The sequence below is a fragment of the Amaranthus tricolor genome, chromosome 11 (assembly GCF_026212465.1).
Source record: "Amaranthus tricolor cultivar Red isolate AtriRed21 chromosome 11, ASM2621246v1, whole genome shotgun sequence".
Lineage (NCBI taxonomy): Eukaryota > Viridiplantae > Streptophyta > Magnoliopsida > Caryophyllales > Amaranthaceae > Amaranthus > Amaranthus tricolor.
The window spans coordinates 20,887,655-20,913,661 of record NC_080057.1 but is presented as its reverse complement, the minus strand read 5'-3'; the positions used below and the strand labels follow the sequence as shown (position 1 = coordinate 20,913,661).

The window sequence follows — 26,007 nt, the reverse complement described above, 5'->3', positions numbered from 1 at the left end:
TTTTGAAATCATGTACTTTTATCAACAAAATTAGACAATGGTACTATCTAGACTACTACTACATAAAACAATGAGGAAATGTTATCCAATTTGATTCTTGTACCCAATTTGGGAAATTTTGATTTATGCTTTTTTTTGTTTTATGTATCTATGATCCAACAACTTTCATCTAGCTTTTAATTCATCATTCAACTCTTTTTATCATTGAAATATATATAATTATGAAAAATACTATATATTTTCTTCACATAAAAATGAACAAAAAAGATTATATTAAATCAATTTTTTTATATATAAAAACACTTAAAAAAATTATAAAATTAGATCTTCAAGTAATTGCCATATTTTCATTAATCACAAATTCTTGTGTGAGACAGTTTTATCGTAAGATGTTCCCTATACATGAGTTCAATATCATAATCAATACAATTATCAATATAGAAAATCTTTATTTTGAGATAGTCTCATTAAAAGATGATTTATAATAAGAGTAACTCCTTAATAGAGTATCAACTTACAAAGTCATAGAATTATTATATACAAAAAATAATCTTAAAAACTAGATTGGGTAATGTTTTGTTGATAGAGCATTACTTCTCGAATTAGATGGTTTTAGCAACAATTCTATTTTGATCTATCTTTTTGCACCATTTTTATATTAGATAATATTATTATCATTTTCTTTAATTCTTATCGACATAATATCTACCACTTGTAATCAATCCAATCAAGATAATCTAATTATCAGTGTCATTTCTTACCTTTAAATGTCTAATTTTATACTAATATTATAAATTCAAAGAGAAGAAGTTAGTTTGTATCAATAACAATCCAAAAAAAAGACAAAAATAATTAAAAAAAAAAGGATGACTTTTTGTGGCTTGGGATTCTTATACTTGATCATGCCTGCCAGCTTTATTACAATAAACACGGGTATATACAAATACCATACACTTTCATTTACACACACAGTAATCCAGTATAGACTCTTCTATATGCTGTAAATCTATCCGTCGGTCAGAAATTACAAACAAAATAAAAAAATAATACTAAATTAATTATGGGGACAAATCCAACAAATATGAATTGCTAATTTTTATAAAAAAAATAGAGCAGGCCATCACTGTTTGTTTGTTTTAGTCTTCATTCTGTATGAGAAACAGGTGGATAGAGAGAGAATTCCTAGAAAGAGGAGAGAGAAAGAGTTAAGATGATGGAGCTTTGGAGGCTCCTAATAATCAGCATTTTGGTATTAACTCCAAGCTTCATTAATGGTCAAACAGATCAATCAGATGGTTAGCATTAATAAAGTTTGCTCCTTTATGTTTTTATTTTTTTTAGATTTTACACTTGTGGGTATTTTTTATTTCTGTTTTTGGATTTCATTGATTTGTGGGTTTATGAAATTTTCACTTTTAGTTTGATAATTTCCACCCACAAGCATAATGTTTGAATCTTTGCTGTTTTTGGTATTGATGATAGGTGTATTGGTTTTAGTTTGATCATGTAATTTTGTTTTGCTTCTTCATTTGGAATGAATCAAGTGTCATATTAATGTTGAGTTGATTGTTCTGATTGATATAGTAAATGAAGGGTGTTCTTGTATTGATGATGATGATAAGCTTTGATGTTTACCAATGGGTGCTTATGGGATGTGGCTAAATAAGTTTCTTCTAGATCTTTCTATCCGATTTTCCCACTGCCAAAATCAACTACATTGAGGCTGTTGTCATTTATGGAGTTGTTTTACCATTTCAATAAAGGATTGTTTACTTGTATAGTAGTAGACCCTTTTTATGATGGTTTTTTGATGGGTGGTTGTGCTTGATAATTATTTACTAGATCTTTATGAATGAAGGGAAAACATGGATGACTTTATTTATTTTGTGGATTTTTATTATTATAATTATAATCTGTTGGGCTTTGCCTGAGTATAATCATTTTAAGTAAGCTAATGGTTGTGACATCATCGTGGATAAAATTATGTGATTTCATATTGCCTATTTTGGAAGCCTAACATTATCATGCCCAATATATCTTGTTCTCGCTCATAAAAGCTATGATTAGGGTCTGGGAGGGTTGGATGACTGTCGGACTATACCCTTACCAATTGAGATAAGGGGGTTGTGGCAAGTAAGACCCTCGGCCCGAAAACGGGAGCTTATAGCTGTTTCTCTGTAGTTATGTCATAGTTTGACTCGGATTTTCTCATCATTTTGTAGTTTCTGCCCTCAATGTTATGTTTAGTAGCATGCATTCACCTTCACAGCTCACTGGGTGGACTGCTGGTGGTGGTGATCCATGTGGTCAGTCGTGGAAAGGTGTTGCTTGTTCGGGTTCAAGGGTAACAGAATTGTAAGCCTTCATTTTATGCATTTTTCTTTTTGATTTTCGTTTATGAAAGCTTTGTGTCTTATTTTTGCTTTATTCAAATCTTGTGCGCAGAAAATTATCTAATCTTGGACTCACCGGCTCAATAGGTTACCAGCTTGACAGTTTAAAAGCCCTGACTGAATTGTAATACTAACATCTCTTTGCCTGTTTAAAACTTTTTTGTCTTAAGTTTGTTATCTCACACTTCTGTAATCCGTGATATCGTTTGCAGCGACATAAGCCATAACAATTTCGGAGGCGCAGTACCTTATAACCTTCCTCCAAATCTGCAGCGACTGTATGCTCCATTAATTTGACTCATGCTTTTCATTAACTTAATGATGCTGATCTAATGAACGCCATTACAAAAATTAATGTCTTAATTCATTAGTCTAAGAAGTATTAGTGATTCAACATTTTTATTTTATTTTTTTGTTTCGGACATTCTTAAGCTGTTATTACATGTGCAGAAATCTTGCTGGTTGTAACTTCAATGGAGCTGTACCTTATTCAATTTCTATTATGAAATCTCTAGAGCATCTGTAAGTTGGTTGCCCTTTGACGACAATTCTACTTGATATATTATTCAATGACAACCCAATCTAATTATTTTTCCGTGCTTGACAATAGAGACCTCAGCCAGAATCAATTTAACGGGCAGCTGAATGTCGATTTTACACTACTTACTAAACTCTCCACAATGTGAGTTATCTACTACGTCCTCATGTTGTCGATAAATGTATTTGGCTAAATTATTATATATGTTAATAGGGTGATAGGATATCCTTAAATTGCGATATTTCTTTATTTTCAATTGATTCTTTATTTGGAGGCTCCATTGGTTTTTAGCTCAGAAAGTTTCAGTTAGCTTCCACTGTTCCTATAATGCTTGATGCTTCACATTCTTCTGTATTCTCAAATTGATGAGCTTTTCGGGAAATTCTACATGTAACTTGTCTTGTTTAAAATGAGTTAGAAAACGGCTCACTGATAATCTATTGTTCAGGGATGTCTCCAACAATGCTCTCACAGGCGATCTTCCACCATCGATGAGTTCCTTGTCCAGTTTGAACACCTTGTCAGTGCTCTATATCCTTTATAAATGTTCCGTTCTATATCTATTCTTTGCTCTGTCTATGCGTATGTTCTTTAATCTTTAATATTACTTCTATTGGTTAAATTGCTGATTTTATGCAGGAACTTGCAAAACAACCAGTTCACAGGCACAATTGATGTTCTAGGGGACTTGCCATTGAAAAATTTGTTAGTAATTCTATCGTAAAAACAATAGTTGATGGGTATAATTGCTTCTGTTCTTATCTTTAACGATTTATTTTTCTTTTTTAGGAATGTTGCCAATAACCATTTTAGGGGATGGGTTCCAAGGCAGTTACAAGGCATTAATATACAGTAAGAATTGATGGGTTTAACCTTATGTTTTGGATCCTTCCGAGTGGAAATTTTGTTCACTCTTTATACTGTTCTTTTGTTCCTTACAGGAAGGATGGTAACTCGTGGAGCTCAGGACCTGCACCCCCTGCTCCACCTGGATCACGAAGCAATCGTCACAGATCTGGAAATCGTGGAAATTCTGATTCAAACTCCGGGAGTGGAAAATCTGGTGTCAGTGCTGGTGCTATTGTTGGAATAATAATAGCTATTCTTGTGGTTATAATAATAGTCGGGTTTTTCATATTTAAGAGAAGAATACGAAGACCATCCTCTGACTTAGAGAAGGTTGACATTAATAAGCCCTTTGTTGTCGCTGCGTCAAATGATATGGAAGGTAATTCAGCATTTTTGTGCTTATGTTGTCCCTTTTAGATCGTAACTCGTAATAGATTTTGCTTTGCTTCAAATTGTTTGGCTTTTGATGGACTGATAGCTTCTTAAAGTTCAAAAGATATAACTATGTACTTGCTTTGTCATAGGCTCATTGCTTATTAGTGTTAACTTATAGTTTCTCAGTTTCCGGAAATTAGGTCACATTCACATATGACTTCTTTTGTAGTTTGAATATTAAATTTGTTATTACAATGTAGTATGCAGTACACTAGTACTTTATCTAGAGGATCGAGATAGACAAAAATCAAATTATCACTTTTATATAAAAACACATTTGAAACTATTGATTGGCTGACACTCTCAATTGCTTGTAAGCTTGATTATGGAAATGGTAATTTTCAATTTTAGAATAGGCTTTAGTTCTTGTTAGTTGAAGTTAGAAGCTAGAGTACAGATGCCGTTATGTAACCTGTTTGAAAGTTGCCGCGACGTTAAATCCCTTTATATAGCTAATTAGTTATGTAACGTGTAACACCTATTATTTCACCGTTACAACTTATTATTAAGATCACTTAAATTATAGTTACTCATTATTTAAGTTGTTAAACAAAATAATTAACTAATAAGTTAATTAATCAAACACTAAAAATACCTAATATTGCGCAATTATATAGCTTTGGGCATATTATTGCATAATTATAGTAGTTCAATAACAAAAATACAATTATAAGTTCAAAATTCCCCTTATGTGATTTATTTTGTTTTCAAAAATTTATACTGTATTGGCCGCGATTCGTGTTTTTACTCTGTTGTAAACAGGGCCGGCCCTAAGCAAGTGCAAGTCGTGCTTATGCCCAGAGCCCACAAAAAATTTTAGTTTTCAACTAGTGCTATGATTTGAACTTTTCTATATATAAATACAATAGTCTAGGAGCCCATAAATATCTTTCACCCAGGGCCCCTAAAAACCTAGGACCGGCCCTGGTTATAAAACTGTTTCACATGGTGCATAATGTAAGCTAGCTAATGAAATCTTAATAGCTGGTTGGAATCTCTTGAAAACATTTGAATCTAGAGAGTGATCTTAAATAATGTCCACATGTTATTTATAATCATTCTACTTAGGAAGGGCGAGTGTAGTGGTCAAGATCGAGGTAATGACGCAGTGATGCGGTAAAGGGATAGATGCGGTTATCGTAATGCAAAGCATGAGATATCCCATGAAAAAGCCCAGAATACGTTTACACCTTTGAAATGCGGGAAATATTGTTTTGTTTTTTTAAAGCCTTTACAACACGGCTTATGCAATGCGGCCTTGTTTTTGCAGTATGATGCTATCTAATCTAAGACTCGTTGGTTTCACTTAAAATTTGTGGATATCGCTAACTCTTTCAAGTAATTTTTAATGCTTAACTTGATTAGGTAAACCCGAATTCACGGAGCTGAAGTCAGTTCATTCATCATCTTCAATCAACACAACCACACTTGACACAGTTCCTACAGTTACGCTAAAACCACCTCCGCTGGATCGTAACAAGTCATTTGATGATGAAGACATTTCAAACAAACCTGTTGTCACCAAGATTCCTACAACCGTGCCAGAAAATGTGAAACAATATTCTATAGCAGATTTGCAAATGGCCACCGGCAGTTTTAGTATTGAAAATCTTGTTGGAGAAGGGTCTATTGGACGTGTATATCGTGCTGCATTTGATGATGGAAAGGTACATAATTGTCTAAATGCTATTATTTTCTCCTACTTTTATAAGAAGGTAATTCACGAGGGTAGGTTACACACTTGTACAAGTTTGTTGTGTCCATAAAAATTAGGTTGGGGGGGGGGAATTTTTTTTCATATTGACATCTCTAAAACATTTATGGATAAGGGGGTCATAATCTGCAAGGAGTTTTATGTTTGGTAGGTGGTATTAAACGGTAATAATGGGAATGAAAATTAGTGTAATTTTAGTTGAAAAATCTTTTGGCTACCTTTATGACCATGCTTGTCCAACTTCAATCATCTCATTTTTTTCATAAAATTCATTCCAATGCATTACCACTGGGAGAGATGGTATTAGATGGTATTGTAAATTGTACTCAAAAAAAACTTTTTTATGATCAAAGTTTTATCACCATGGGAATAACATGGAACTTTTAATGAAATTTTACACTATAAGTCATTCCCATTACCACTATTTAGTGCCGTTAGAGTATTTGAGCAACTTTAATATGTTGATATCAACATCAGCAATATGACTCAAATTTAGAGTTAAAATAATTTTTTGGAAAAATATCCTACATATACTATATTTTTACAGATTTTTAGGGGGCCGTGGCCAACCTTCACACACTAGTACCTCCGTCTTTGTATAAAATGGATGGTCAAATAGAAGTATATCTACAAAAGATCGGAATTCTGACATTAGAAATGTAGTCTTCGCGTAATGTTTTAGACAATTGCATATTTTATATTGATTAACCGCTTATCTGTCACGAGTCATTTTGTGCCTTGTTCAAAGCCTTCGGGAAGAATTAAATTTCTCATTGTTGATTAAATTATTGGTTTGGCAGGTTCTTGCTGTGAAAAAGATAGACTCATCTGTCCTAGCCAACCTTCCTGAAGATTTCACTGACATTGTTGCTAGCATTTCCAAACTTCATCATCCAAATGTAACGGAGCTTGTTGGCTATTGTTCAGAACATGGGCAACACTTGTTAATTTATGAGTTCCACAAGAATGGGTCGTTGCATGACTTTTTACATCTTGATGATGAATTTAGTAAACCATTGACGTGGAATACCCGTGTGAAGATTGCTTTGGGCAGTGCACGTGCACTTGAGTAAGTAAATATAATGAATGACTAGACTTAATTTTTGTTTGTCGATATAGTGAATGAGACTTGGTTTTTTGATACAATTGATCATAGATGGTCTTCACTTTCAACATTACAATTTTAGGGGCATACTTGGTGTTTTCGCATTTAGCCAAATTAATTTGTTTTCAAGGGTCTATCGGAAATAATATCTTTATTACATGTGATGCTCGGGCTCGACATCCTACCTACCTGATTAGTTTGTATAATATGGAATAACCCTTAAACTCACTAGAGAGAAAATGAAATGTTTAATAAATTGAAAAAACCTTTAATTTTGAAATCACGCACTCAACCTTAAAAATTTGAAAGACAATATGTGTGTTATTTATTGCCAAGTGGCCCCTTCTCAAATGAATCCACGAATCCTCAAAATTAGAACTTAACGAGTCTGACACTCAGATGCAACACTTGTATCCGACTTATAGCATCATACCTTCTGATTACCTTTAACTCGCCTAGACAAGAGCCACTTAGTGGACTTTGGGTAGATCGAATTTGGTGTTAGAGGCTTTCCATCTGAGACTCATTATCTTGAAATGTTTATGCCATTTAAAAATTCTTTTATCTCTTATCCTAGTGTCATATGTTGCATTTTTAATCAAAGTACGATTGTAGGTTATGACTATGTAGTAAGGCCTTGTTTAGTTCAACTAATTTTTACTAATTCAACTTACTAATTGAAACTGATTTTTATTGATTAAAATTTATTTTAATTTATCGAGCTGATTTTTACTATTGATACTGTGTTTTACTGATTGCAACTGATTGTTGTAACTGATTGTAACTGATTAAAACTTATTTTTACTAATTATTTATTTTATAAAGGTGAACTGGCCTAATACAGTCAGCGAATTTATAAATATTAAAATAAAAAGTGTGTTCTTACAATCCTTGATGTGCGCGTGTGTTTTCTTTTGTTTATTCACGTTACTTGAACCCTCCTACTATATGTGCCAGGTACCTACATGAAGTTTGCTCACCATCAGTAGTTCATCAAAACTTCAAGTCAGAGAACATATTACTTGATGCAGAGCTTAACCCTCATCTTTCTGACTGTGGGTTGGCAAGTCTCCTTTCAAATGCAAATCAGGTAGGATTGAATCTTGCGGGGTGTATAGAATGCTATTTGCTTCAATGATAGAGGGGGGGGGGGGGGGGGGGGGGGAGTGTGTCATAAATGAAGCATTGTTTAAGAACCGATAGTAATATATTTTTTTAGTACACAAACAAAAATTGTCCCGTTTGGTTCTTTTTTTTGGAAAGTGAGAATATATATATCAAAAAGGGAAAACAAAACACTGATATAGGATGAAACCTACACCACCGGCATTAAAAACCCCAAAGAGGGAAAAAAAGCCATTGGAAAGGCCCCAAGCTATAACAGGCCACCCAAACAACATAGGAGTGGACTATGTTAATGTACAAAAAGAAACAAACCCCAGGGAGGGGAAAAAGCCATTTGGTTCTTTACGAATGTGATTGTAGTTTTAGAAAGATCTCACCGTTGGTGCTGTGTTCGTAATATTGTCCCCATAACATCTTGATTTTCGTTTTAGATGATTTTTGCTGATAACTATGCATCATAGATGATTTTTTCTGATAACTATGCATCATACATGCTCAATCATCTATATCCTTCATTTGTTTATGTAGGCGATTAACCATAATGCTTGTGCCCCTGAAGTTGCTGATTCTGGTCAGTATACTTTGAAGAGCGATGTATACAGTTTTGGGGTGGTCATGTTAGAACTTCTCACCGGACGAAAACCGTTTGATAGGTAATTTCGTCTCGTCAGTTATCCTAACATAGTGAGAACTGCTGGAATTTTACCATTTTTTGTTTCTGAGTTAAATCTTACTTTTTATACAGCTCATTACCATGGGCTGAGCAGTCATTGGTTCGATGGGCAACACCTCAACTTCATGATATTGATGCTTTGACTAAAATGGTGGATCCTGCTTTAGAAGGTCTCTACCCCGTGAAGTCTTTGTCGCGTTTTGCCGATGTTATTGCTCTTTGCGTTCAGGTATGTCAGTTGCTTTATTCTTGACTCTAGTTTATTCAATAGGTGAACAATTGCAAGCTTTTACGTCTTGCCTGATAGTGCCGGTTGACTATCAACGGTTTCAACCACTTGTGGTGGAGGGAATGAATTAGCTTCTATAAGATATAACTAGCACAACACCTTTGGTATTTTTAGGTTTACACATTGGAGATATCGTATGGAAGTATAATTGAACATAAGTCTGTGACTCATGTATAAATTGTGTCTCTTGGGTAGAATAGCAATTAAGATTCATCTTGTGGGTCTAGTTTCCCTTGTTCGTCCTTGTTGGTACTTCTTCCACGTTTCAAACCTAAGGGGCTTTGCACATTTCCTTTATGCTATATTTAGGAACGTTGATTTCATATGGAAGTCCAGAATTGGCTCAAATTTAGTGTTTAACAATTTAAAAAAAAAATAATTTTGATTTGCCAATTTCGCCATTAGTAAGTTGTGAATTTGAGAATGACTTTCTAAACTTGTTCTCAAACACAATGTTAACAATAAATGGCTTCAATCAAAAAGATTTCTATGATTGCTTTTTTTTGGGAAGTGGTGGGAGGTTGGGATTAAGAATCTTCGGTCGAATGAAGGGAGAATCATACCAAATGGTGAAGTTGAATTCAAAACGAGTTTGGGAAACTTCTAAAAATATTTAAATTACCACCAATGAGTATCTCAAATCACTTGATGTGAATGTTGAATGTTGATGTATTAGTATGACCTCCGACAATAGTTTGAACGTAAATACGCAAGCCATTCTTGTTACCTTAATTTGCGGCGTTATATTTGTTGGAAATACTTTACATGTGAGGAAGAGCCCACTTCGCTAAAAAAGTGGGTTGTAGACTTGTATATAATACTTGATGGATGAATCTCCTAATACCATATGGTTTTGGGAAAGAGTGAAACTCATCATGTGATGTATGCAAGTCAACGCTCGTGACCCATGTGTTTTGCGGCCTAACAAGCCTAACAATATCAACTAGCCGTCACAGACTTCACTAAGCTAGTCTTTTTACCTTAATTTGTGGCCTTATATTATCAACTAGCCATCAGCCCGTGTAAAAGTCTACGGTCTATTGGAATGTGAAAAATCTATGCTATGCTGGAGATTCAACCGTCAGCCCGTCAGTTTGTTATTATGCCTGTTATACATGCTCTAGGTTCTGTCAGGTTAGTGTTCAAAACATACTAAAACCTTCTTTTATGAACAGCCCGAGCCTGAGTTCCGACCACCAATGTCTGAGGTAGTGCAAGCTTTAGTTCGATTGGTCCAACGAGCAAACATGAGTAAGAGAACTGTCGGAAATGCAGCTCGACAATCAGACGGTGCAGAAACAAATGATAGTGTGAATTAAATTGTTTGTATAATTTTTTTTTCAGATCCACTTGATGAAAGTAAAGTAATTAATTTTCTTCAGCTCATAATTTTTTCTCCCCTATAATCTGGTTTATTCTGCCTCCACAACATTTCAGGGTACCATATTTAAGTTTTTCCCCATTTGATTTACTCTTTTTTCAATATCACCTTGTTGTATGATATAATGTCTTGAAGGTGAAAAGCTTTAATTTATTTTATTTTTCATGTAATGCATGATAATAATACCATATTGTTAATTGTTAGCAGAAATATGTGCAGCATAACATAATTTGCTAGTTAATGTGCTTTTTTAATTCATAATTCACGTAAAATAATCTTAAAATAGTCTATAATTGACTATATTTCGTTTTTCTATTTGCGATTTGAAAGTAAATTAGTGAATCATGTGACAGTGAGAATGTGCATCAATCATTTGCTGGAAATTCTCATTTTTGTACAAAATGTTCTTGAATTGCAACACAACCCACTCATCTAAACTCGACTATTGTCGGATCTTAACTAGAGGAGTGATGGGTTTCAGATACGATATTTGAAGTTATAATCTTCCAACAAGTTTTGTATTAGATTGCGAGATGAGTTTCTAATTGATCACTTAAAATATTATAAGTGATTATTTTAAAATTATAAATAGTGTAAATGGTTACTTTAAGATGATTATTCGTCATTTTAAGATTGTAAGTGATCACTTTAAGATTATAACTGACCATATTAAGATTGTATACGTTGAGTTAACCCAATAGAAATGGTTTAACCAGAAAACCGTCTCATTTGAGAATTTTTTAATATGTTGTAGATTTGATTTGATTTTTATGCATGGACTATTTCGAATTAAGTTGAATCAAATCATGTTTGGTAAATTTTTATGTATGGTTTTATCGTAAGATTGTCTCATCCATATATTTAATTTATTTTTTCATTTTATTTACATATTTATCCTATTTTTTTAAAATCATTTTATCACTTTTCTTAATTTTTTCGTCAATTACCGTTGGAACAAAATGAATAGGACAGAAGCAATGATTTTCTAATCAATAACTGTGATTTGTAAATCATCACAAAAAGACAAATAAATAATAATAAAATAAACAAATTTAAAAAAGGTAAATGAAAATAAAAAAACTTTCACCCGATAAAATCTTATCATATAAGGGTAATTTGTTAACTTTATAAATTACCGTATATACCGAGGCGTTCTATTGACTATAAAGAATGTTAAGTAGGTGAGTGATGGGATAGGTGAGGGTAGGTGAATATCAAGGCTGTGAGGTTAAGTTAAAGTGACATTACTTGAGACTTAAAGAGGTTGAAATTTGGAATAAATATAATGATGCTATTTTTATTTTTGATTAACAACTATTTATTCTTTTCTTTTTTTTTTTAATGAGAACCACTCAGAACCAGGCAATGCAAGGTCAACTTGACAATCGCTTTTCAACCCTTTATTGTAGGGACTAGGGAACCCCTATGTTTATGACGGGGATCCTAACGGTCTGTTATTTTATGACGTTATGATAATTTTTAGAGATTTTATGATTATATTAAATTATTTGAAATCAGTTAAATAGTTTTCCCTCTCCACTTCTCCATCATTTTGATGCGCCCTTAACCACCACCAGTGTGTTTTGTCTCCCTCCACAAGCACCGGTGGCATTCTCTCACCTCCCACGAGCAGCCATCGCAGCACAGGCTGCGTTTTCCCATCCACGTGCAGCAGCCGGCCACACCAACCGCATTTTCTTCTCCCCAGCAGCAGTAGCTGCGGCTCTCCCCGACCACCAGCACGCGGTTCTTGGTCCCCCACCATCACCGTGCTCCACCTGCATCACCACCACAACAACAACCACCTAATTTCACCATTGTGAGCCATCTTTTCTTTCCCTTAATTGATTTTTTTCTAGTTTCTAATTGATTTTTTTCTAGTTTCTAATTGGAATTTTATCAAGTGTTAATTTTATATTATTTTTATTAAATCTTACTATGGGTAAGAGTTTAATTGATGATTTAAATATATTTATAAATTAGGGTTTGAAGTATGAATGAAAATGATGGTTGTGTGCTATTTTGATGGTGTCTTACTACATGAAAACTTTGTGTTATTAAACGTTGGAGTTTTGTTGGACACTATGCTTTCATTGTCATGAGTTCAAGCATTCTTGTTGTCATGGTTGTTGGGTATTGTTGTTAACTATAGGTATCATTTTAAAGTTTATTAAATGTGGTTGTAAAATGTTAGTAGTATTTGTTAGTTGTTGTGTGGTTATTGTTAGTGTAGTAATATGTGTCATTGTTGTTGTTAATAGTGGTTGACATTGTTGATCTTGTTTATTGTTGTCGTAAAATTGCGTAAACTTAGCCATATTTATTATGACTTATCTAAATAACTCGTTTCTTTTTCATTGTTTTCATTTGTTATCACTTTAAACTTGAATATTTGTAGGGATGTAAATTAATACTACCATGAGTATTTTCATTATTATTTGGTGTAATACAATACACTGTAGAGCTTAAGTCTACTAATTCCTAAAAGTTATGCTAGTTCAAAAAAGTATATAATTAGAAGCTTTTTCATCAGATCATACCTTGATATAGAGTTGAGTGTTAACTTTGTGTTGTGGTTAGATTTGTAATATGATATTTCAGTTCATAAGCTAGTTTAGTATTGAAGTCGTTGTGTGTGTGGCTAAAGCACTTATGAGCACGAGTTGAAACTTGTTTAAATGGCAGTAGAGTCCTTTCTTTTAGAGTAAGTAGCTCTTAAATAAGGTTAGGGAGGCTTATTAGTCCCACTCAAAACTCGTATAGGTACTCGGTTTATAAGAGGGGTGAAAAACCTCACCTTGGCTGATTATTATGGCTTTTGGTCGTGTTGTAGCAGTTTCAGGTAAGTACACGCGGTAACTAACTTTTATATGCTTATGTTTCAAAGTATTATCAATATTTGCGACTTTATGCGTTGTATTATAAATATATGAAGTACTAGAGTAAGCCTTATACATGAGTAGATATTAATTGCATGTCTCTTGAACTTAGAATGGTATAGATGCATAGAACTAAGGTATGATTAGAAGTTGAGCACAATTCCCTTATTGATAGAATTACATTATATTTACTTGGAGTCGGAATGATTCCTTTATATAAGAATTTTTAAGTTTATATTAGAGTTACCGGTGGGTCTTGCAAACCCCATGGTTCTCATTGATAGCAAGAGTACGTGAGTTACCTGTGGGTCTTGCAAACCCCAAGGTTCTCATTGATAGCAAGAGTATGTGAGTTACTGTTAGCTACATTTTATCTTTATTTTTACCCCTATAAGTGGCTTGTTTAGCGTGAGGAAACTATATGTTATTGCATTGGTTTATTGGATTTTACACTTGTTTTGTTGCTTTGGTGTTTTGTTTCATTTCAGGATCTAATCATCAACATCGAGCACAAACTAGCCCCTTTTGATGCATACATTGCTCACCTAAACGCTGAGGACTCAAAGAAGCGAAACATCATGAGCCAAGCCATAAGAACAAGCCAAAAAAAGCCAAAGTAGACCCACTCGACCCGAATGAGCTCGAGCAAAGGTAGCTTGTGCAGTCCGGGAGCATGTACTTGAGATCAGAAGCTGAGTATCACATTCCTGAAGGTCGCTCGACTGGTCGAGCAAGTTAGTAGCTTCTGATCATTAGCAGGATTCAATTCAGGAGTATAGGACATCTGCTCGACAGGTCGAGCGAGATGGCTCAGGCCGAGCGGAGCTAATTTTCACATTCTGTTCAATTTTTGAAGTTTCTGATGTTGGACCTGATGGTGGCTCGACTGATTGAGCGAGATCCGCTAAGGTCGAGCGAGATGGGTGGCAGTAGCCTTTGCGATCTTTTTAAATATCATTCGAGGTCCAATTACATTTGTTGCTTCTAATTGCTGCTGCCAAGATTGCCAGCCACCCTACCCTATCCATTAGGGGTGGTACCCCTCTCTTAGAACCTAGGGGTGGTGGAGCAATCATGAAACCACCACCCCTACTTGTTTTTGAAGTCTATAAATAGAGAAGAGGAAGATGGAGCTAGGCATATGAGATTTCACCCTTCATTTTGAGTAATTTCTATGTATTCTTCATAGCTTTGCTTTCATTTCAATTAAAAATTAGTGTTTAGCATAATTTTCCTTTTAATTCAATTAAGTACTTTCAATTTTCAATTACAATCTTAACTTCATCCTTTATTGTAATATTTTGCAACTTGGATTCTTCAACCAATGATGTATTATTATTGAAGCTTTTGGATGGTATTACTTTGAATCATCAAATCATCTTGTTCATCCTTAGATTGAACCTAAAAGAGTAACTTCTATCTTTGCTTATATTGTTTTCAATTCATATCACTTAGTTATCTTTGATTGTTTGCCTTTAGTTTCATATATTCATGCTTTTAGTTCTTCAACTTATATTGCACTCATCTCTTTATGATACTCTAGTTTAATTTATTCATTTATGGTTCTTGGCTTGTTTGCAATCTACAGTTTCAATATGAGCTTAGGCTAGGCATTATCACAATTTATGTAGTTTGAATTGCTTTCTATACCTTTGGCTTGGTTGTGTTGTTTATGGTTTAAGATGTATTTTGCTATCATGTTGTAGTATTGTTGAATTGAGGGCGAGAGTCGATTTTTAACGATAATCTATACTTAAAAGTTAAGACATCTCCATGAGAATAGGTAGATGCTTTGATTGGAAATGTTGAATGTGTGCTTCATGTCTTAAATTGTGCTTAGCTCCATGAGAATAGGTACTTGAGTATGTTTTAGGAAGTTTTTGTTGCTCGAGAGAGAACATTAAAACTTATGATACGTTCTTCCCCATAACAAAACATCCATGACCTTAGGTTAAAGTTTAGTAAACACTACTTTGGTGAGAAAGCCTAACCTATGCTCTTAGCTTATTGATCATTTTATCCTTGCTTTAGTTCATTATATCCTTATTTACTTTTATGCTTTATTTTCATTAAGCATTTTTAATTTCTTACTTTAATTATTTCCATCTCCAAACATCTTATTATACGTTTTCGAACACACTAATCGATCGAGAAACTATTGACTTAACCCCCACTCCTTGTGGATTAGACCTGTACATGCAGCCGTACTAAGATACGCCCTGCACTTGCGGTATTACTATTGAAGAACGTAAAGTCCCGATCAGTTGCCGGTGGGTCTTGCAAACCCAAGGTTCTCATGATAGCAAGAGTATATTTGAGTTACCAGTGGGCCTTGCAAACCCCAAGGTTCTCATTGATAGCAAGAGTATTTGTGAGTTATAGGTGGGTCTTGCAAACCCCATGGTTCTCATTGATAGCAAGAGTACATGAGTTACCGGTGGGTCTTGCAAACCCTAAGGTTCTCATTGATGGCAAGAGTATGTTTGAGTTACTGGTGGGTCTTGCAAACTCCATGGTTCTCATTGATAGCAAGAGTACGTGAGTTACCGGGGGGTCTTGCAAAACCCCAAGGTCTTCATCGATAGAATAGTTTATGCTAGAGAGAAGTGCCTCGTGGGTCTTGCGAACCCCAAGGGTTTTCCTTTATAGAATGATTGTGAATAAGTTGAGTTACCTCATGGGAGTTTAGAATCCTAAGGATATACTATGATCACACTTACTTTAAGGTAGACAAGCGTCGTAAAGCCATGCTTTATCATGAGGCGTCAGGTAGTTTGTTAACGCCCTTAATTAAGTTGATATCATACGTGTCTTATAAAGATGTTATGATTTTGAGAAGAGGAGTGTTAAGATATACATTCCACCCATGAACACATGGTTCGTGTTGGGAAAGAAATTGAGATCAAGAAATATAGATGGATGATAAATAGTTACTAGTTATACTTTGTGTTTTACAAAATCATCTTTATACAGTTGTATAATATAATGTTAGCTAGTCTGTTGACCTTATTATATTTGGTGTTAGTTACTGACGTGTATGTGTTTGTGTTTATGTTTGATTTATTACCACATTCTATGATGCTTCTGCTATGATACATGCTTATGGTCTGATATTGAGCAGCAGGAACATCCTAGATAGGTGTAACAAGTATTGAAGCTTCTTCTGCATTGCATTGGGGGAGACTGATGAGTGCGAAGCATAACACGAGTTATGCATTTGTCTTTTTACTTCGTAGCTCTTTTATGTCTTTTGTAAATTTTAGGTTGTATATGTTTTTGGTATGAGACATTGTGTCTTCTATTGTATTTTCATAATTCCGCTGCGTAGTTTATGGTTTTGTATGTTTTTAAAGTGTTTTATTTCTTTTTAAAACTCGAGCGTCAACACTGGAATCACAATCCATGCTTGTCATGATGATTTGAGGAGCCGACGATGAATCATTCCGTCGTGGTACAAGATTTAAAAGGTGATGATGCCTTGGATAGTTTAGTTATTTTATTGTGTTTATATTCCATCTCGCCCTCGATTTTTAGCAGAAATGTTGTCGAAATTTCTACTCACAATTTTAGATTATTATTTTATTTTATTTTAATGCAACACCCGAATTTCCTCCCGTCCTTTGCGGTTTTTGTGTCATATAAGGGTCGGAAATTTTGGAGTGTTACGTTCAATTTTTGAATGTATTGCTTATTTATATTGAAATCTGATCAAATTAGATTTAATTAAAATATCAAATTATGTATTAGATTAGATTAGATCATATTAGATTAGATGAGATCAAATCTAATCAAATCAAAATAGACCAAACTACAATTACTATTATTAGATTACATAAGACTAAATCAGACCATATATTTGTATTTAATATAAATGTTTTGTGTTCATCATTTGGGTGAAATTAATTTTATTATTATCATTACGTTCAGCTCAAGAATAATTTGAATTGGCTCAAACTAGGAAAAAATTATTTAACAACCTTGTTATTTCTTTGTTTCATTCATTTTGGGTAAATTTATTTTGACTTGTGTGGATGTATTTAATGGTTTGTTAATAGCCAAAAACCAATATCGAAGTTCACCAAACATCTTAAACAGTTAAATCATCCAGTAGCTTAAAAAATCAACAATTATAACATATGACTCTTACCAATCCACTTCATTTGGATAGTAAAAGGAAAAGAAGAAAATGAATGAAGAACATTCACCGGAAGAACTCTTCTCCGATTTTTATAAACCAGTTCTTTCTAATAATAGCAACATTTGAAGGGAAAACAGGGAAAAAGGCCAACATTTGGTAGTCATTACAAATTTCTAAATTATACAGTAAAAAAAGATAACAACCAGAAGTCCCAGAACACCCTAAATTGTAGATCAGTCTGGCAACAAAAGACTCACTTCAGCTAACTAACCACATGCCGAACCCAAACTTTGTTTGAAACTACAAATAAATGGAACTTCCAGCACAAATATTCAATAGACCTCTTAGTAGAACTGCTATTGACTTGCATTAAGTTCCCATTTGGTGCCAGCGTCCAGACGATAGTGCAGGAAATTGCTATCCATGGGAGTGATATTGGAATTATCAGGCAGGCTCTTGTAACAAGAATTTTTTAGTTGTAAACCATGTACTTGGGAGTAGCACTGAACTTTTGGTAACCCTTGATGACTTTGTTTACTGCATCAAGGAAATCTTTCTCTGTCACCGTCTTTCTACGAGCACGAATTGCATACATTCCGGCTTCGGTGCACACACTTCTAATGTCAGCACCTGTCACAGATTTTCAGATTAGTAAGTTTCCTTCCCACCTCAAATAACACTTCTCCAAAAAAAAAACCATTTCCCAAGGCTGGGGTTTATCTCTTTTGGGAATCTTTGTTACTTTAAATGCATGTAAAGTGGTACAAAATGTTACTTGCAGAATAGGTAAAATTTACCTGTGGAGTTTGGACAAAGGCGAGCAAGTAGCTCAAATCGGATATCCCTTTCACAATTCATTGTCCTGGTATGGATCTTGAAAATTTGTGTCCTACCCTCTAAATCAGGAAGGCCAAACTCAACCTTTCTGTCCAATCTTCCAGGACGCAAGAGAGCAGGGTCTAGTGTGTCAGGTCTGAAACAGGACAACATAGATTAATTTTACTCAAAACTCAATGAAGTTGTAGAAATGTTGCCTTCAAGAACAAAATTTACCTGTTTGTGGCCATAAGAACTTTAATGTTTCCACGAGCATCAAACCCATCAAGCTGGTTCACAATTTCAAGCATGGTACGTTGAACCTCATTGTCTCCTCCCACACCATCATCAAAACGAGCACCTCCAATGGCATCAACTTCATCAAAGAAAACAATACATGCCTTCTTTGACCTTGCCATCTAATTAAACAAGCACATCATATATTTAGCAATTCAGCTATACAGAAAAAGGAAGCATTCGACTAAGCCGTCAGAAGAAAAACATACCTGAAATAGCTCACGAACCATCCGAGCACCCTCACCAACATACTTCTGGACTAGCTCACTGCCAATAACTCGAATGAAGCATGCATCAGTTCTATTAGCAACAGCTCTAGCCAAAAGTGTTTTTCCAGTGCCAGGAGGGCCATAGCATAGCACACCCTTAGGAGGATCTATCCCAAGCTTAACAAATTTTTCTGGGTGAAGCATGGGTAATTCAACAACCTACAACCGAAAAATAAGTAGGGATCAGATGAACATCTTGAAAGCACAAAGAAAATCCAGACCAAGAGATCTAAAATAAAAAATTACGACTTATTCTCATTAGTCATATTAAAACAATGAAAGAAATCATAAGTGGAACGCACTTCTCGCATCTTCTCAATTTGCTCTTTGCAGCCACCCACATCGTTATACGTCACATCTGGCTTCTCCTCCACTGTCATCATGGTCACACTGGGATCAATCTTTGGTGGCAAGGGAATCTGAATCTGGTACTTGTTTCTATCAACCCTGTCATAAACATATTAGAAAATGAAAGCTCAAATTAACAAAAGACTATTTGTGTGATGTATCACGTGGAGAGACAAAATAGATGAATTAGTAAAAGAAGCAGCCGAGAGTAATAGGGCATGTCAAAGGGGATCAAAAGATGTCAATCAAGATTTTCAGCCATCACAATTTTTGGCTGCAATAGAAACAGCATATCAAATTCAAGCAACTTCAAACGGAAGGACAAGAAATAGATTCCCAAGGTTTGAAAACCGTCCACTATAAGCAACCTCACAAATCAAAGAGCAGGGACTAGTTCAGTAAAAAGCAGTGTGATCTAACAAGTATAGTCCTTTAACTAACAGGCCATTTTCCTATCAGGCAAGAAAAATCATATAAAAAGTCCTGAGTAGTTGGAGCATCAACTGCATATCACAAGATTCCACCATAACAAAAAAAATGCACTCATCAATATGATTTTCCACAGTTACAGGATAGTGTTAGCGTTAAATATCTGATTCAGCTCTGAAGATTGCACCATATTGAAACACAATTAGACAATTCCCAAAACTATATATAACACCAAGCTAGACACACCACAGAATCACAAGATCAATTGAAAATATACCAACATACCCAACACGCATGCCTTCTTCGATATCAGTTGGAGATACTTTATCACCCAGCCCAACAACAAACTGAAATAATAAAATATAAACATGTTAAAAGTGATCACAAGTCATATCAAGCAAATATAAATGTATGTCCTAAACAATCACAACCCAAAAATTTACTAGAACGAAAATACTTTCTCAGGTTCTACAACACGGGCCAACCATTTAGTGAGAGAACGGTAGGCTTATGCTGCAAATAAGAAAGAACCAAGGGAAGTATTCATAGTAAGCAACTACACATACCATAAGAAAATGTTCTACAATACAATATCAAAAGTCAAAAACCAACCAAACCACTTGGAGAATGGTGCATTATAACAAATACTCCATATTAGAAATATCACAAACTAAAATTGTCTCAGCCAAGGTAAATACCATTTCTCACAGCATTAAGATTAAAAAAAAAAAAAATCATAACCTTCTATCAGACAACAATATAATAGAAGTGACAATGGCCCCCAATTGAAGGTAAAAGGAAAATAAAACAGGAAAAGGAAAGACAAGCTTGAATTTCGAGTACCTTTGCAATCTGCTTCACATTAATAACATACTTAGCATCTTCCGTGTTTGGACTGATGATCTTGGTACATCTTGCAACCTGCTCAAATTTCACCATAATCATTCAGCATTCAAAGACAGTTATATAAAAAAAAGACATTAGCAAAGAAACTTCACAAAAAAAATACCTGGAGAGGTTGTTCTTCTTGCATCATTTGCTTGTCAGAGACCAAGTCCCATTGGCTAGGAGTTGCTAATCCAGTATCAGACTCCTTAATTCCTGCCACATTACAAAAATCATTGCTTCTATCAAGGAGATACAAGCTAGAATGTCCAACAAACTAGTTTATATAGATAGTAAATCACCATTTAAAAATTTTTTTTGTCAAAGAATAGATAATAAAATTGGTCACACAACCTATTTAAAAAAAAAACAGAAATCAGACACACATAAATGGACCTACTCATAAAAATCTTTTTCAAGAAAACTTCAGCTCATACATAGTGTCAATCAAGTGATCAACTAGAACAAGAAACAGCTCCTTTGGCACATCCTGAGACAGAGGCCCAAAGAAATTGACATGGTTCTCACAAGTCAAAATTTCAATTGTTAGGAACTCATTAGTTATTCTGAAAATGTTAAAAATTAAAAAAATAAACAAGCTCCTGTCATTCATATACATAGCGTTTTCATAAACCTCATCTAATTACCTTCAACTTTAATCTGGCAACTACAAACTTCGCCAATTAATAGTTTTGCAAAATCGCAACAATGACAAAATATTGCCATGAACCTACTCAGATGGCTAATCAAGACATAAAAGTTCAAGCTATTCAAACCAGTGAATACTAAAACATATGGGCTTATGAAATTGACAGAATACTTCACCTACATAAGTCTTTTACAATATGTAAGTCCAGGATGACGCATTTTTTAAACAGAAAAAACACACTCATGATAATCTATAATAGGCCATGCTATTAACTAACAGATATCAAAGGTCTTGACTCTTGAGTTTTAGACTTTGACCATTACATTGTCAAACATCATTCAAAAAGCCAGTAAAACATATCACACGATTCACACATGTCAAAACACAAAGGACAGTAACTTCATTAGACTTCAGCTTTTTACTCCAGAACATTGATGAATACTGTTCTAACTAAGCTAATAAGTTCGGGGGGAGAGGATGAAACCAATCAAAGATCATTATAACTTCAAAGAACATCCAGCAAGAATAAAACAGGAATTGCACAATACTTTAGTAAATTGATATGTATCACACATACCACATAAGTCATTGACTTTCTTCGCCATCTCCTTAATTTCCTTCTCCACTTTCTTGATGCTGGATGAGTAAGGTCCCAATCCCTGCACAAACAATCAATATAAGCCTAAACTTCTTGAAGCACTTGACACATAAGAATTAACATAACTAGTAATTACAACCAAACTGATTTCCCATCCATTAAATTAGAACAAAAATTAAAAACACAACTATCAAATGATAACAATAACCACAAAAATCACAACATAGTACAAGTCCGCAGCTGGACGGTATCATGGAGGTCCAAACAAACTGGCAAAACCTATTATACAAAAACATAAAGAAAGCCATTCGAGGAAAGAAATCAGGGACCCAATGAGAATCCTTAATTGTAAAAGACGCAAGGCACACAAGTGTCAAGGACAGGGTGCAAGGCGAAACTGCAAGTTGTTAGGGAGGTAAGGCATAAGTTTTTGGTCAAAAGCTTAAAAACAATTTTTAAAATATTTATTACTTCAAATTATATGAGAATAGAGAATATACAATTGTTGTATAAAAGATCTAAACATTTGTTACCATTGCATTAAGCCACTAATATAGTGCTAAATGACACAAAAAGGTACCTAAAGCTAAATTCTATGCAATATGTCTAGACGTCTAGTTGTTCTTTGTCTGGTTGGTATCACATTGTTTTTTTGGTTTTTTTTTTGAAAGAGGTATACATTGTTATTAGAGAAGAAAATAGAGAAAAGAAGACATCAACGAAAATCGAAAGAAGAAATAAAGAGAAAAATTAAAACAGAAAAAACCAACAGAAAGAAGTTTAGCATAATTGAAATACTATAAACAAAGCGAAAACTAAAAGAGGAAGAAGCCAAAAAAAATCAAATAAACCAAAGGAAGAAAAGAAAAAAAGTTGAAATCTAGAAGGAGAAATGAAAAAAGATATCCGCAAAAAAGAAAAAAAGTAAAAGTTAGAAGAGAAAAAGTAAAACATAAAGGGAAACTACAAACTACCTAGTACTGGTCTGCTTGCTTACAATTAGGATTGCAAGCAAGTCCTTAAGTTTCCTTTTTTTTTCTTTCTCTCTTCAAAGACAAAAGAAGTCCAGTTCCCTTTCTTTTTTCTCTTCAAATAAGACACAACTCTTTGTTTGTCCATTGATACTATGACATATTGTTTGAAAAGGTTTCTCCAAAAAAATCCAACATGCTTGAGGCATAAAAAACGCTGAAACACAAAAAATGTGCGACTCACATATCTCGCTAAGCCTAGATTAAGAGAAGTGGTTTTTCTAGAGCCTTTCTAGGAGGTGCACTTTTTAAACCTAAGTAAGCATCCGACATCCATTTTTTTTAATAAGTTCGCCAGACACCACTAGGTATTAACAACTTGCAATGAAATGAAAAATTAGAAAGCACCCTATTGATACATGCTTCCCTGTCCCTGATTCAGCTAACAAGGGGCTTGGCACAAATATCAAACCCCAAACATTAAAGAGAAGTTTAGTTGTTAGAATCCAGATTGCATGGATGAAAGTTCAAAAAGTGGTGTGGAATATTCCTGTAAATGTAACAAATTAAGAAGTACGATGGAAATAGGAAATGTAGCAAACTCATTGTATGGAGGGAGTAAGCAATTGCTAAACATATAAAGACGCTTAACATTTGGTTAAGTTCGCTATCCTATAATACAAACCCTAATTCTCGAATCAGTAAGACCTCAACTGTAATTTGCATCTTTCACCATCAACTACCTTCACTACGAGATCAATTGAAAAAATATCAGCAATAAAAAATACATAGGCAATCGGGATTAAGGAAAAATCAAACTTTACAATCGCAATAGATCAAGAAAACAAAACTCAAATTACATACGATATAACTAGCACAGATTTCAATTAACCACTATGATTCCCATGAAACATTCCTAATTTAGCATAAAAGATCATATAAGCACAAATTAAACCAAAAAGAGTATAAATTTGGTATTTTGTATAAATCGAAAAGAAAAAATGGATGGGAGGAAAGCGAAGTAATTAGGACTAGAAAGTACATAGGTTTTCAAGAGAGCGATATCATCTTCGTCAAGTGGTGGAGGATTCTTCTCGTCCTTGAGCTCATCTTCGTGATCAATTGCCATTTTTGTGTTTGATTTCTCGCTGCTCTGATGTGTTTTTTGAAGATGCTAAAGTTTTCTTCAAGAACAAGAGAGGTGAAGTAGGAGTAGGACTTGTTATTCGCCCGGCCCCTGTATCCTAATAGAATAAACCAACAAGGTACTAAATAAACCATTATGGATTATAGCCCAATTAATGCCAATTAATGCAAATTAAAGAGAAATAAAAATGTGTGATTTTGTATTGATCTCGTCTCTTTGTAAAAGTTTTGGGGCTTTATTATTTGTCATTATATTTTTTAATGGAAAAATTACCTAGAATAATTTAATATTTTTATGATTTTTCTATAATAATTCTATCTATTAATTATCCATAAATAATCTTGACTTTGGAGCGTATTTTCCTAGAGTAAATCCAGTAAACCGATAATTTGTTATAGCAAGTTTTATCTTCTTTTAAAAAAATATAAATTAAAATAAAATGTCGAAAAAATGTGAAAAAATATTTAAAAAAATTTTTGACTTTTTTTAATTATTTAGAATTTTTTATGTGAATTTTCAAAAATTTTCTCTAATTTTACTTTAATTTTTAATTTACTTTTTTTGGTGAATTACCTACTATAACAGGTCATTGGGTTATCCAAGCTTACTCTAGGCAAATACCTCCTAAAGTTGAGATTATTCCTGGTTAATCAATAGGTGAGATTATTATAGGAAAATCATGAAAAAGTTGGATTATTCTAAGTAATTTTTCCTTTTTTAATTGTTTCACCACCTTTTATAAATTGAATTTTTAAAACAATTAAAATTCTATAAAACAATATAGGTGATGAATTTGATTCCAAAATGACTCGGTAAATATTACTTTCGAACTCTTAGTTGAATACTTGAATTTTCGTTCGTAAATTTTCTGGGAGAAAAAAAATAGAGCCACTCATAAACTAAAAATTTTAAATATAATTTTTTTATCATTAAACTAAAATTATTAATAACAATTAAATAAAATAAATATTAATTCAATAAAAACAGGACAAAGTATTTAAAAAATCGAAAAAATTAACCAAGTTGCACAAAACATGTAATTAGGCTTAGGTTGATTGGGTCCATTTTTCTTTTTTTAATTATATTTTATTATCATTATTTAATTAATATTTAATTTTTTGATTTAATTGTTTATTAATAATATTTAGTTTAATATTTATTTTTTCATATTTCCATCTCTCTAACTTCTATCTTAAAAAACACTCCAAACTAAAATTCAACATCAAAATATAATTGAAGGTTGATGAATTTGATCCCAAAATAACTTGATAAGCATCGATTTCAAACTCTTATTTATTTCGTTTGTAAATTTTCTAGGAGAAATAAAGGATCCACACTTAAACTAAAAATAAAAAAATCATTATAATTAATCTGAAATTTATTAATAATAATTAAATTTTAAAATAAATCATCATCATCATCATACTCAGTGTATCCCGCTCATAGACAACTATGGTCAGAGTCTGGGGAGGGAAGAGAGACGGCAGCTCATACCTATAATGGAGAGTGCGATCAAAGAATCCCTCGGCTCAAGAAGGGTCTTCAAAGCGAGCAGAACCTGTAACTTCCGAAAGCCTGTAACTTACACCACGCTAACCATAAATAGTAAACAACTAACTAAATATCCACAACAAATATAATACGTACAAATAACTAAAAAAACGATAATGGTGAGAGAGGTAGTAAAGAATGATAAGTAGAGGCAAAGAACAGCAAAAAAATACTCCCTCCGATCCAAATTAATAGTCTCATTTCCTTATTTGGCAAAACCTTTTTATTAGTCCCATTTCTATTTTTGGCAATCTTTTTTTACTTAAATACCCTTAGTTCACACACGTAATTACGAATTTACCCCCGTAAACCCTACTAACCTAAAATAATTAACAATATAACACATCATTAATCAACATAATCTTTCCCTCCCTTTATAATTCCCCTATTTACTGAATCCCTACCTCTCCCTCCCTCTCTCTCATGTTCATCCTCAACCTCTCTTCTTCTTCTTCAATGATCTTCATCTTCATCCCCAAGAATACCTTGGTTTACGGTTTATTATCTTCATCTTCATTTTTTTTCCAC

At 33.7% G+C, this 26,007-nt stretch overlaps 2 protein-coding genes across 2 annotated transcripts; one reads left to right on the top strand and one right to left on the bottom strand.

Annotated features, from left to right (window-relative positions):
* The first annotated feature begins 930 nt into the window (after nt 1–930).
* LOC130826785 (protein STRUBBELIG-RECEPTOR FAMILY 7-like) lies at nt 931–10,712 on the top strand. The gene is made up of 16 exons (XM_057692374.1): nt 931–1,295; nt 2,223–2,355; nt 2,446–2,517; nt 2,606–2,671; nt 2,844–2,915; nt 3,004–3,075; nt 3,380–3,451; nt 3,571–3,636; nt 3,721–3,783; nt 3,873–4,159; nt 5,581–5,882; nt 6,730–6,998; nt 7,992–8,124; nt 8,688–8,812; nt 8,905–9,061; nt 10,297–10,712. Exons 1-16 carry the CDS (start codon nt 1,211–1,213, stop codon nt 10,438–10,440), a joined length of 2,118 nt encoding a protein of 705 aa, XP_057548357.1. The 5' UTR covers nt 931–1,210; the 3' UTR covers nt 10,441–10,712.
* Nucleotides 10,713–17,568: 6,856 nt separating this feature from the next.
* On the bottom strand, nt 17,569–24,036 carry LOC130827179 (26S proteasome regulatory subunit 7-like). Its single transcript, XM_057692831.1, has 10 exons — nt 23,824–24,036; nt 21,790–21,871; nt 20,688–20,779; nt 20,522–20,599; nt 19,964–20,025; nt 19,204–19,348; nt 18,842–19,060; nt 18,573–18,754; nt 18,317–18,492; nt 17,569–18,149 (listed from the first exon to the last, which is right to left on the bottom strand). Exons 1-10 carry the CDS (start codon nt 23,908–23,910, stop codon nt 17,992–17,994), a joined length of 1,281 nt encoding a protein of 426 aa, XP_057548814.1. The 5' UTR covers nt 23,911–24,036; the 3' UTR covers nt 17,569–17,991.
* Nucleotides 24,037–26,007: the final 1,971 nt, after the last annotated feature.

What these genes read in the sequence shown, in the direction of transcription:
- LOC130826785 (XM_057692374.1), top strand. Translation starts at nt 1,211, where the DNA reads ATGATGGAGCTTTGGAGGCTCCTAATAATCAGCATTTTGGTATTAACT. An exon ending in CCTCCAAATCTGCAGCGACT is followed by an intron (nt 2,672 to 2,843) that starts GTATGCTCCATT and finishes TTACATGTGCAG; the next exon opens with AAATCTTGCTGGTTGTAACT. An exon ending in TCCTTTCAAATGCAAATCAG is followed by an intron (nt 8,125 to 8,687) that starts GTAGGATTGAAT and finishes TTGTTTATGTAG; the next exon opens with GCGATTAACCATAATGCTTG.
- LOC130827179 (XM_057692831.1), bottom strand. Translation starts at nt 23,910, where the DNA reads ATGGCAATTGATCACGAAGATGAGCTCAAGGACGAGAAGAATCCTCCA. An exon ending in AAGAAGAACAACCTCTCCAG is followed by an intron (nt 20,600 to 20,687) that starts GTATTTTTTTTG and finishes AAATTTGAGCAG; the next exon opens with GTTGCAAGATGTACCAAGAT. An exon ending in TGGTTCGTGAGCTATTTCAG is followed by an intron (nt 18,755 to 18,841) that starts GTATGTTTTTCT and finishes TTGTTTAATTAG; the next exon opens with ATGGCAAGGTCAAAGAAGGC.